At 39.0% G+C, this 13,055-nt stretch overlaps 2 protein-coding genes across 2 annotated transcripts; one reads left to right on the top strand and one right to left on the bottom strand.

Moving 5' to 3' along the window:
- Window positions 1–379: 379 nt before the first annotated feature.
- LOC111394012 lies at window positions 380–1,974 on the top strand. The gene is made up of 5 exons (XM_023019803.1): window positions 380–394; window positions 478–618; window positions 700–1,673; window positions 1,766–1,813; window positions 1,962–1,974. The coding sequence occupies exons 1-5, from the start codon at window positions 380–382 to the stop codon at window positions 1,972–1,974; spliced, it is 1,191 nt and encodes a 396-aa protein (XP_022875571.1).
- Window positions 1,975–2,967: 993 nt separating this feature from the next.
- LOC111394011 lies at window positions 2,968–4,119 on the bottom strand. Its single transcript, XM_023019802.1, has 3 exons — window positions 3,670–4,119; window positions 3,433–3,501; window positions 2,968–3,324 (listed from the first exon to the last, which is right to left on the bottom strand). Exons 1-3 carry the CDS (start codon window positions 4,117–4,119, stop codon window positions 2,968–2,970), a joined length of 876 nt encoding a protein of 291 aa, XP_022875570.1.
- Window positions 4,120–13,055: the final 8,936 nt, after the last annotated feature.

The following is a 13,055-nucleotide window of genomic DNA, read 5'->3' as shown; positions in this document are numbered from 1 at the left end:
TTTTTTTATTGAATTCTATACATAATAATTGTAATTGTTTCAGATATGGGTGTATGAGACTGTCCCTATCTTGGCCAGTCGGTATGCGAGGAGAGGAGAGACACGCTATCCTCGGATGCATCACTGGCAAGCACAAGACAAGCCGCTTGCCAGACAGTTATCGGCTCTCCTCGACGATCCTGAGGTACGTATTATACAATTGCTATTTATGTCGTACGTCCTTTTATAATCTGAATACATATTCATTAACTGTGACATATGAAAATGACAGCTTGAAGTTCTCACTGAGTTGGCACCGTCGATCGAGGAGGAGAGTCAGTTTTATATTCGCGAATTGCCTCTTCGTACTGCGCATGACGATCAGATGCCTGAGTCCAGGATGGATCGACATAGGGTATGTCACTGTGCAGAATTTATTGAATATCGCTTCGATCTTGTAATTAAGTGCCTCACTTGTAATATTTATTTTTTCAAGAGGATCGTTCAGTATTACCTCCGTTGAGGATATCACCTCCACCGACGAGAGCACGTCCAGCGAGGATGTCACCTCCGCTGAGAAGATCACGTCCAGCTACGCCAGAGGTTCAGATGCCTGAGTCCAGCGTTGATCGAGATAGAGTATGTTACTTAAAAATAATTCTTCGATTGTCGTTTTATTTTATTTGTTAGGTTATTCATTTGTAATAGTTATTTTTTCAGGAGGGCCGTCCAGTATCGCCTCCTGCACCTAGTCCCCGTGCTTCGACGATTGATTTGTTCGACCCCCTGATGGAGATGAGAGGAGACATGGCAGAGTTACGGGGTAATGTCGTGACACTACGAGCTGAGCTCGGGGACACGGCACAGTTACGATATGATGTCGCGATGTTACGAGCTGGGTTAGGAGACCTCCATGCTGATGTTGCAGCGATACGGGGTGACATAGCAGGCCTGCGGGGGACGAGCGATTATCGAGATGGAGGAGGTAGCGGAGGGACAGGTCACTATCGGGACGGAGGGGGTGACGGAGGGGTCGGTGGTTATCAGGGGGGAGTGGGTCAGATGGGGTATGTTGACTCATCGTGGCCATCAGTTGCTGCATTTGATTCATTTTTAGATGACACGATGGGGATGGAAGAGCGAGAGAGGATACCTGTGGTGGAGGGGATGCCCGCGCAGGATATACCTGAGGACGTGGAGGGGGTACCTGAGGAGGAGAGGGTACCGGAGATGGAGGTGGAGGTGGTATCGGAGGTGGTACCCGTGCAGGGGATACCCGGGGATGCCGAGGGGGTACCGGAGGAGGATAGGGTACTGGAGCTAGATGTGGTACCCGTGCACGGGATACCCGGGGATGTCGAGGGGGCACCGGAGGAGGAGAGGGTATCGGAGGTGGAGGTGGTACCCGAGAAGACGCCAGACTCGCCGGTCTTGGTCTTTGTGTCGGAGGAGGTGGTCCCGACAGCGGGCGAGGGGGTCGTCCCGATGGCTGGGGAGATGGAGATTCCCGAGGCACATGAGGAGCGGGTGGTCGGCAAGAGGCCAAGGGTGCCATCACAGTACGTTCTTTCTCCCTTTACCGCGGAGGCGAAGAGGAGAAGGTTCGTCGACGGGACGCACCCGAATTTATTCAGGGAGGTGGACCACACCAAGTGGAAAGCCTTTGAGACAGAGTGGAGAGCACTGCAGCCTGGGTCAGTTTTGTATTTTATGTAATTACTATAGTACGCAGACGCTGACACATGTATACTTCATATAACTAAAAATTATGTTCTTATTTTTTCAGGGCCAGCCGCACGATTGCTGAGAAGACGATCTCAAATGCTTACAAGTGGTTCCACGACATCACCACTTCGGGGGCTTGGCTCGCCGACGATGTAAGTGAAATGAAAATATTGTTATTTATTATGTACGTTCGAAATCAATTTTTTGAATGAAATTCATAGATTAACTCCTTTCTTTATTGGTGTTTCTTGATGTAGCACATCGACTTGAGCATGGATTTGCTACGGGATCGTGCTGAAAGACATCCAAAATCGTTCAACATTCCTGGCAGACTCACATTGAACACCGAGTTCATCCGTGCCGTTGACATTGAGTACCAGTCGTTCCAGGCTATGGGTACCGAGTACACGGTGCCGAAATATATGATGGAATGGGTCGTAGGGATGTGGCCGAGTGTCGGTGGGAAGCCATGGGATGGCTATACGCATATGTACGTACCAGTATGTCTGAATCATCACTACATTGCAGTGGAAATCGTATTCGCCGACTCCACGATGTATGTGTGCGACTCCGATCATTCATGCCTGACACAAGGCTAGCTCGAGCAAAATCTAGAGTCGCTGTCTGTGATCGTTCCCATGATGGCTAGACGAGCGAACATCACTGTAGAAGACAGATTGGCCACCGTGCGGAACACGACGACGACGAGGCAACAAATATCGTAAGTGTTTGTAATTTTCTTTCTGTCATTTATATCTTAGTTTCTAACTAATTTTCGATGTGCTAATACAACATTGTTTAATTGTAGGGGTGATTGCGGCATATTCGTCATCAAGTACATAGATTTTTTGAGTGTGGCACATAAGGTTGATGCAATCAACCAGGCATGGATACAAAATTGGAGAAATAAACTAGCATGTGATTTATTTGAATTTAATGGGGATCCGTAAATAATTGTACATATTTTTACATTTATTTAAACATTATACAATTCATTCATTTATTTGTAATTAGGAAAAATTGTAAAATGTTGATTGCATATGTAATATTTAAATATTTATTTTACAATGTAGCCTACCGTATAATGCAGTTTCTAGAAAAAGTTTCGATTTCAAATAATTAACATAAATAATATGCATAACAAATGAATGTAATGAATGAAATGTTTGAAAAAAATACTAAATCTAATAATTCGCATAAATAATATGCATAAATAATTAAAGTCAATGTTATAAATAATTACATTGCCAATAGTTATTAAAATTACACATCCGTTACATTGTCATGTAGAGGAATCTGACTTGTACAATATCTTCTAGTATGCCCTGTTGCACCGCACCTACCGCACTTACGAGGCTGGGGAAACTCTCCGGTAGATGGTATTCTAGACGTACGTGTACGTCCAGGAGTACGTGGTCCAACTGCTGGTGGCAACAAGTTATTCAGTGGGAGAATGTGGTCGGGCACTTCCCACTCGACTTCATTTGGTACAGGAAATATTGTTTCCGTATATGCTGCTCCCCAATAATCAGTCATGTAATACACACTGCATAAGGTGTGTGGTGGTAATCCTCTATGCATAGCCACTGCCACTGCATGTGTACATGGAAAACTCTCCAACTGAAACCGTCTACACGTGCACGTGTTATCATTCAAGTCCACAATGAATCCGAAATTACGTGCACATCTCACGGAGAAGCGAAATTGATTCAGTGGTTCTACATATACCTTTCTTGCCACATCTAGAGTCTTGAAGAGCTTATCTTCTTGAGCCGGGGTTAGCACACTTGCACAACTCTGTGATTCCTCACGTCGATCATGAAACCACTGTTGTAGCTTGTCATGAATGTTCTCAATCATTGCAAGAATTGGTAACTCTCGATCTTTCTTGAATAAAGCGTTAAGCGACTCCGCATTGTTCGACGTCATCATGTTGTATCGACGTCCTGGAAAATGTGATCGTGCCCAATGTTCAATCCCCATCTCTGTTAGATACTCCCATGCAGCATGCGATTTACTGTCTATTTCGACCATGAACTTATCAAACTCTTCAAAACTGTAAGCCTCTGCAGTTCTCCTAAACAACGCAACGACGCCATTGCCTCGATACCTGGTCTTCAAGTTTCCCTGTATATGGTACATACAATAACCATGATGTGCCTCGGGGAAGACTTCGGCGATACCATTTATTATTGACTGCCCTCGATCGGTTACGAATGCAAGATTTTCGACATCTCCAATTACTTCCCTCAACTTCGTGAAAAACCAACTCATTGCTACATCATTTTCTCCGTCGACTATGCCGAACGCAAGAGGGTAAATTTGGATGTTCGCATCTTGGCATGTTGCAATAATCAACTTGCCCCCGTATCTCGCCTTAAGGGTTGTACCGTCGACTAAGATTAAGGGTCGCATTGCATTTCGAAATCCTCGAACACATTGTCCAAGGGCCATAAAGAAATATTTGAAGAGATTTTCGTCATCCTTCTCAATAAAAAATGCCGACCCAGTATTAATTCTTCCCATGTTATAGCAATACCTGGCCAATGTAAATAAAAATAATCATAATTTAGATAATATATTAAATATTAAATGAACAGAAAAATAAAAAATTCAATTAAATAATTAATTACATATAAATAAACAATTGAAATTAAATAATTAAAATTTACTATAACAAAGAAATAAACACTTAAACAATGAAATACCTGGCTAATTTAGCATAACTCTCCTCAGCTGAACCCATCAAATCCTCCAATGCACATTCTTTAGCCTTCCAAGCCTTCTGATAGCTCATGACCACCCCGTACTCACGTCGAACATCATTAATGATATCCGAAGGTCTGTAGATCATTCGTGGATCCTGGAACTTGTGCATTATTTCTCGACCAATGAACCATGATCGGGCCTGCCTATGATCATTTCAACGAATACCCACTTCGCAAGTATGTTCCCGTGCATACTTATGAACTACAAAGAACTCATTCGTATCCATCTTAGTCGCTCGCAAACGCCAATGGCAACTGTCGTCAACGCAGATAATTGTGTATAACGACTTGTTTGATTTCTTCACTTTAAACTCGAAGTTATGTTTTAAAGCAATCCGGTGCACAGCTTCTTGCAATTCTTTCTTTGATTCGAATAGTTGCTCGACATATACATCTTCATTATCGAGAACTACACGCGAACAATTAGAGGACCGTGTACTCGGTCCGGCCTGCGAGCTCCCACCCGACTCATGTCTCCTACGAGATAAAGCAATCAAATCCTCGTTTGTAAATGCATTTTCATTCTCGTTGTCTTCAACTAAACTTTCATAGGTGGAATTGAAATGGTTGAATGCTTATGAAACAAAAATCTCAATTCCATATCGTACTGAGAGGGATCGACGTTAAGCATGTTTTGTATATCACTGTACATTTCTGCGAACGATGTACTCCTTGTTATAAAAATTGCTTTAACCCCATCTCCTTCACTCGTCCATTTCCATTCCCACTGAGCATTTTCATTCCTTTGAAATTCACCAAAGTAACAAATTGGGACACATGCTGATGTCATATCTGCCACAAATTAAAAATAAGGAATTAATATATAATTTTTTAAATTGTTCATTTCATATTTAATTTAATTTAAGTATTAAATAATTCATTGATTATTTTAATTGTTTCAAAAATATTTATTTCAATTACTATTTAAATATTCATTAATATTTATTTCAATAAACATATATTAATGAACAAATAAATTCTAAAATTTGAAGGGAAAAAAAAAGGGTTGGGCCGGCTGGAAACATTTGGCCCAGCTTTTTTCGTCCTTTTCATCTGAAATTTACGCTCTAATTTTTTATTTTTTCCCTTTTTCACGAAATAATGTTTAAATATTTATTTTACAGACACCTATAAATTTTTCCTGTAAAATATATGCATACAGAGATGAATTTTTTTGTTGTTTTTGCTATAAAAAATTATAAATCTGTGTTTAAATACTGTAAAATTCATCTGCCTTTCTCAAAATAATTATTTACAGATTCAAACAGTAAACTTAACTAAAACAAAATTCAAAATACGTATTTACACTTACCAATTTCCAGTGCCGACTGTGAGTATTGTTTCTTTCTTGAACCTTTGATAATTTTGGGAGATTTCAATATTTTAGCAGATGGAAGGAAAAAAATCTTTTTTACTGTATTGGAGAAACTGATAAACCAAAACTGATTTTGAAATTTACGTATGGAAGTAACAGAATTTATTTAAACTATTAAGGGTATTATTGTCTTTTAAACAATTGATATTCTTTTTGTAATTATTAAACATGAATAAGGGTAGAATTGTCTTTTTAATGACAATAGGCCAATGTGGTGAATACAAAAAAAAAAAATGGTCAAAATGAAAATTTGATTGTTTGACCAAGCTATTTTCAAAAGTACCCCTACGTAAACGGGCCCGTCCGAACCCAAACTCGTCCCATTGCCCCATCCTAGCATGTAAGCTTTGCCAGACAACGCTAGCTGATCAAAAGTTATAATTAGACTTTTCAAGTGTGGGTATGTGTCTAAAATATCAGTATAAATGATAACATTGAACACAATATTCACGTGAGTGGATAAAAATGTCAAAACACTTAATATTTCTCTCATGTTCAATTAAAATTAGTTGCAATTTTAATATATGATAGTTTTATTCCACCAGACCTTAAGTTCAAAAGATCGTAACTTTCAACACATATTGGGGACTGCATAAGCAATTTACCCTTTTCTCTCTCTTACTTTTATAGTTCTATTTATTTTTTTGGTTAATATTACACATAAATTTAAAAATTTTCCTTATTTTTTAATCAAATATTCTTCATCAAAATACATTTTCATCAAGGAATGGAACTTAAACAAACTCTTAATATTAATAAGGTTAAAGCAATTAACCTTGTTAAAGTGACATACTCGATGATGGAAGAAACACGTGTCAACATATAATGGGACAATTTAAAAATAAAAAACCACCCAATCTCTCTCTCTCTCTGTCACAGGACTATGTCAGTCCATTACTGTCAATGCCCCTGTTCAAGGAAATAATTTTTTTTTTCACGTTTTTGTAGTGAGTTGGATCATGGATGGGATGCATATAAGAGATTTGACTGTCCTATCATATCAAATTCGTACCTAACTTTGTTTCATTGGGACTCTCCAATTTTGTAAATTTCAGAAATAATTTAGAATTTATCTTGTGATATAAAATGGGGTGTATCGAATGATGTACAACTCATTCACATGGGTGTGGGATTCATGTGAAAGAAATGATATTTTATTCGAGTGGGTCCTCACCCATGTGAATACACCATTAAATACATCCCAATGTACCACTAACAAAATCGAATAATTTATTGTCGAGTTCTGTTGGAATAGTTTGGATGGCCCATTACCTATTAATTAATTAATTTTATTTATTATTTTCGATGTACAACTAACAAAATCGAATAATTTATTGTTGAGTTCTGTTGGAATAGTTTGGATGGCCCATTACCTATTAATTAATTAATTGTATTTATTTATTTTTTCTGGATGGTGCAGTGTTCAAGGAGTGAAATTTCAATTTTCTACTTCTAGTTTGTGCTAAATTTGGGTGAGAATGATTAATCATGCAATTTGACGGATTGATTTGTGCTAATAATTCCCGTTAACCAATTGGCATTAGCACTTCCGTAAAAATTAAGATCGCATCATAAATAGGTGTTCGGGATTCTACGTAATTACGCTAGAAAAGTAAGCATGCACGATGGGAAATTACTCATTCCCATCTATTTATAGCTAGTTAGGTTAGGTAACTAAAATTGTATGAATGAAGAAAATTATTACTCCGTACTCCGTCCATCCCATTTATATATGCTCATTTTATTTTTTAAATGGATTAACAAATCTTATTTAATGTCATTAAAAAAGCAATTTTTGTCAAAATCTTTTTTAGTCTACCCTTATTTATATTTGTACAATTTGAAAATTAAGTGAAAAATGGATTAAAATCAAACAAATTAAATAAGGATATATTAGTAAAGAAATAAAACAAAATATTCTAAATAAAAAAACTAGAACTACATGAATTGTAACAAGAAAATAAGAAAAGACAGTCTATATAAATGAGACGAAAGGAGTATGATTTATTAATTTCAAGATGATCAATAATAACACTTTGGTCGGGTGAGACTGAAAAGTCTAAATTTATGGGACTTTCCCTCCTTGTCAAAATTCAAAAGAGCACTACCACTCAAATAAAGCTAATTTCTCGTAAGAGAGTTGGAAATTTCGTCAGCTTCCAAACAAAGAAAATTAAAGTTGAACCAATATTCTCTTTAAATATACATATTCAGTTCACAGCGTGGAATGGTGAATAATTTACGCATTCAGGTGTTTTGATTCTATATATCTAATCATCATCAGTCTTAGATCGACTCATTGTTTGTATTTCGTAACGCATTTGAGCTGACAATGATTGCAAGCAAGTAATGATGAAAAATAAATGATTAGCAATGAGACCATCTATTGTTCCCATGATCGGTCCAAAATGAATTAGTCACTTGATTATTTGAAACAGAATGACAGGACCTCCACAATTCACTCCTCACCGGCTCAAATCAATTACCTTAATATTTGAAGGATATATACGGTTACGCTTATAAATTACCATTTCATATTGAACCATTTTATTGGACCTGGACGAGGCCCATTAGAGTTGGAACCCAAAGCTGAGGCTCTAAACAGGCCAGTCTAAGTGCCACCACAGCCCTAAGAAGTTTAGTCGAGTCGCTTGGCGAGGTGCCTATTATTAAGTTTATATAATCACCTTTTTATTGGGCTCAAACTTAGGCCCACTAATCCGTTTAGTCCATTTCACTCACATTTCTCTATATATATGGACTCATTCATACAATTAAGATAGGTCTCAACACTCTAGCCAAATTTCCTATCTCTGATCTCTCTATTGCACTCTACATATTTATTTTCGTTTGATCGTTTACTTGACCGTCGGAGTGCAAACGATCATCGGACCTTTTTTTCGTTCGACCGCCTTTGCCTCTTAACAGGGTGCTATGTGCGCAAGTTTCGAGAGGACGAGGTTGAGCATCTGTTGGAGCCATTTTTTGAGATCAACAGATTGACGTCGTCTGTGGAAACTGGTACATTGACCGCGTTATGCCATGTACAAAAAGGGTGCCGAAAAAATGGAACTTTTCGATCGATCTCTACCAAGAAGAAGCAAAGACAGCAACCTAAAAAAGAGAAGAAAGAGCCACTGGCAAAAGGGTTGAAAAACCCACCATGAAAATGGTTGTTTTCGGCCAAAAATATAGCTACTGGAATATGAAAATTTCTTCAAAAAACAACAACTACAGTTGAAATAAGTACAAATGCAACAGGAAAGGAAAAAGAGCAAGGACAACATTCGGAAAATGGAATTTCTTCGTGCAGCTTCTTCACCAAAAATGGAAGGAATCAACCACCAAAAGAAAGGGAAAAACGGCTATGAAAAATTGGTCGCACCAAGTTACTATGAAAGAGTAACTATTTTCGGCAAAAGGGTTGAGGAAACCCGGGTTGAAAAATCCATTATGGAAAATAATTCTTGCCGAAGGAAGGAGTGAAAAACTCTACCATGAAATGGCTAGTTTGAAGTGGAGTTCTCTAGCAAAAAATTAGATTGGCAGATAACAACAAGATTCTATATATTCTCCACTTGCCGTCAACGATATTCACACCTTTCTTGCAAAATCCCAGCAGTAAATAAATGTGCAAACAACCACAAGAAAAAGCCACCACTTTCTTCAGTTAGTGGCAGACAAGGATACAAAGGAAGAGAATATTTTATTTGATTCAATACAAATGAAAGACAAACCCAACTCCAGGAAGAAGAAAAACTCAAAGGGAAAGCTATTACTTTTACACAGACTTTGATTTAAAAACATCTATGGCAACTACTGCGTTTCAAGAAAATGCCTTCTACCTCATTCTATTTTTGCTGATCATATTATGTTTTCAAACTATTTTTGCCCAACAAGTCCCACCACAAAGACCTTACCATGGCTTCCAGCGGCAACTTCTCACCCTGTAAATGGGATTTCTTTGCCTCCAGCAATGACCGACAAGGTAGTCATCGGAGCACGGTTCCTCAACGGAAGAAAAGATGAATGTAATTTACATTATGTACACATTAAATTCTGATGGAACAAGGCAATGATGGTGGCGTGTTTGGAGGGTTTCGTTCTTAGCTTTGCAGGCTATTTGTCTAGCAAAAAGCATGAGATGACGGCTAATTGGTATTTCTTTGACTTCTTGTATATTAGTTCCTCTTCTAGAACATACTGTAGAGGTTAGTAAATGGGCCTCAGGGAAATCGGGTCAAATACTTGCATAAAGTTGGGCCACGCTAATTTATTTTGCTTAGGCTGCCATTCCAATTAATTCCCAGCCCATTGAATACGTTCATTTTGCTGGAAATTATTCCTTCTTTATGGGCCTTCTTTTACATATTCTTTTACATTGGACCCAATATTTTAGAATGTTCCATTTTGGGCTACCATCTCATTATGAAGAAATAAGTTGCAAACTTAATTGGGCCCACTACCCTATTTAACCTAATAGGGTTTAATTGAGCATATTGGATATTATTATTCTAGCTCCCAGATTTGTTTTCCATGGGGTCTAAATCTTTGATTGGGGGACTTCACTATCGAAGCGCCACTGGTAAAAGGACTATTGCCATTTAATTCCTTTAAATTAGCTGCCATTCAAATTATGGAAAATTGAGGATTTATCTTCCTTGGTCCCCATAACTTGGCTTGTTTAAGTAAATGGACTACTAGTATTCAACAAATACATAGCTCAAATCTCTCTTATTCAAATGCTTCTTTTGATCATCCTATATATTATCCAAGGCAAGGTTTGCGACCTCACATGTTCAATGCTAAACTTGAAAACCTCGCATTCTTGAAGACGAGCCAGGCTCACAATTCTCTTATTTATTGAAGGCGAGCCATAGCTTGTGGATACTTTATCATCAAAGCATCATTTTGGAGACATTGTCCCTTGAATAAAGGAAGAGGCAATATTTTTGGAGACCTCATTCCTTAAATAAAGGAATGGGCAATATTCTTGAAGTCATCGTTCCTTGAATAGAGGAATATGCACATTTTTTGGGATCCTTGTTCCTTGAGAAAGGAAGAGGCAAATCATCAGAAGTGTTTGCCATTGAAAAAGGAGCCTTTCCTGGCTCGGTAAATTATTCCTCGCCTCGAACTATCGTTGAGCTTTGCTCTAAGTCCTTGTCTATTCAAAGCCAGCTTATAACACTCCGATAGTTCGACAGTTCGTCAGATATTTGTCTCTGGCTTCGCAAGATGTCTATTCCTCACTCATTATTGTTGATCTTAGCTCTAAGTCCTTGTCTATTCAAGGTCAGCTTATAAGACTCCAATAGTTCGACAGTTCGCCATATGTTTATTCCTGGCTCCGCTGGATGCTTATTCTCCACCTTACTATCGTCGAGCTTAGCTCTAAGTCATCTTCTATTTAAGGCCAACTCATAAGACTCCAATAGTTAGACAATTCGCCAAATGTTTATTCCTGGCTTCGGGATGCTTATTCCCTAGCTCACTATTGTCGAGCTTAGCTCAAAGTCCTCATCTATCCGAGGTTAGCTTATAAGACTCTGATAGTTCGACAGTACTCCAGATATTTATCCCTAGCTTTACGAGATATCTTTCCTCGCCTCACTATCTTTGAGCTTAGCTCTAAATTCTTATCTATAAGACTCCGATAGTTCGACAGATCGTTGAATATCTATTCTTGGCTTCGCGGGATGCTTATGCCTCATTTTATTATCGTCGAGCTTAGCTCTAAGTCCACTTCTATTCGAGGCCAGCTTATAAGACTCCAATCGTTTGACAGTTCGTTAGATGTTTATTCATGGCTTTACGAAATGTCTTTTCCTTGCTTCTCACTGTCGTCAAGCTTGGCTCTAAGTCCTCATCATTCCGAGGTAAGTTACTAAGACTCCAATAGTTCGAGAGTTATTCGCGGGATATATATCCTCCACCTCACCAGATGCTGTCCACGACTTTACAAAGCTTCAACCCTTTCGATGCGAAGTCCCCTGCGGGTCATCGACTTGGTCGTGCGTTGCAAAAGTTTTACAAAGCTTCAAGCATCTCTAAAGTGTCGTCCCCTGTAGGTCAGGACATTGGTTGCAGATGAGCTCTGCCATCAGCTTTACAAAGCTTCAACCTTCCCGATGCGGAGTTCCCTATGTGTCATCACCTCGATCGCAGCGTTGTAAAAGCTTTACAAAATTTCAGTCATATCCCGCATTGGTCGCAGTTGAGCTTTTTCATTAGCTTTACAAAGCTTCAACCATCCCGACATGGAGTTGTGTGGGTCAGCACCTCGATCGAAGATGAGCCCCGGCCTTCAGCTTCACAAGCTTCAGTCGTCTCCTGTGCGTCATCCCCTGTGAACCTACAACTGCAACAGCAACCATACACTCACCCCATCTTAAAAAGTCTACAGCTGATATAAATATTCATCCATAAACTTGGGGGCTACTGTTACGCCTATAAATTATTATCCCATATTGAGCCAACTTATTGGACCCGGGCGAGGGCCATTAGAGTTGGGCCCCAAAGTTAAGGCTCTAAATAGGCTAGTAGAAGTGCCACCAAAGCCCTAAGAAGTCCAGCTGAGACATCTGTCGAGGTGCCTATTATTATGTTTATATAATCACCTCATTATTGGGCTAAGACTTAGGCCCACTAACCCGTTTGGCCCATTTCACTCACCTTTCTCCATATATATGGACTCATTTACGCAATCAAGGTAGGTCTCAACACTCTAGTCAAATCTCCCCTCTCTCTACTATTGCACTCTACATATTTATCTTCGTCCGACCGTTGACTCGACCGTCGGAGTGCAAACGATCCCCGAACCTTTTTCTCCTCCAGTCGCCTTCGCCTCTTGACGGGGTGCTACGTGCATAGGTTTCGAAGGGACGAGGCCGAGCATCTGTTGGAGCCATTTTTGAATATCAACATATACTACTTTTTAGAGAGAGAGAGAGATGTGTGCAAATATAAATGTAGTAAAATGGGTTGTCTTATAAATAATTATGCTTTGTGGGTGACAATATTGTTTGGTGGCAGCTTGATGGAAATATCATTAACCCCAATAATAGTTGTACAAATGGTTGTTTTCTTGGATGTAATCAAATACTCAACAAGGGACAACGCGGCCGCAATAGATTACTACTATAGGTCCTCACAGTTCTTGAAGAAATCCACATATATGAAAAGAGTTCAACAAAACCATTTCAAAT

Source organism: Olea europaea, chromosome 4 (genome assembly GCF_002742605.1).
Source record: "Olea europaea var. sylvestris chromosome 4, O_europaea_v1, whole genome shotgun sequence".
Classification (NCBI taxonomy): domain Eukaryota; kingdom Viridiplantae; phylum Streptophyta; class Magnoliopsida; order Lamiales; family Oleaceae; genus Olea; species Olea europaea.
Note: the sequence above shows the minus strand (reverse complement) of the source record. Positions and strands in the feature narration are given on the sequence as shown.

What these genes read in the sequence shown, in the direction of transcription:
- LOC111394012 (XM_023019803.1), top strand. An exon ending in CCAGCGTTGATCGAGATAGA is followed by an intron (nt 619 to 699) that starts GTATGTTACTTA and finishes TTATTTTTTCAG; the next exon opens with GAGGGCCGTCCAGTATCGCC. An exon ending in TGGAGAGCACTGCAGCCTGG is followed by an intron (nt 1,674 to 1,765) that starts GTCAGTTTTGTA and finishes TTATTTTTTCAG; the next exon opens with GGCCAGCCGCACGATTGCTG.
- LOC111394011 (XM_023019802.1), bottom strand. Translation starts at nt 4,119, where the DNA reads ATGCGACCCTTAATCTTAGTCGACGGTACAACCCTTAAGGCGAGATAC. An exon ending in AGATGGGGATTGAACATTGG is followed by an intron (nt 3,502 to 3,669) that starts GCACGATCACAT and finishes GAGGAATCACAG; the next exon opens with AGTTGTGCAAGTGTGCTAAC. An exon ending in CTCTAGATGTGGCAAGAAAG is followed by an intron (nt 3,325 to 3,432) that starts GTATATGTAGAA and finishes AGACGGTTTCAG; the next exon opens with TTGGAGAGTTTTCCATGTAC.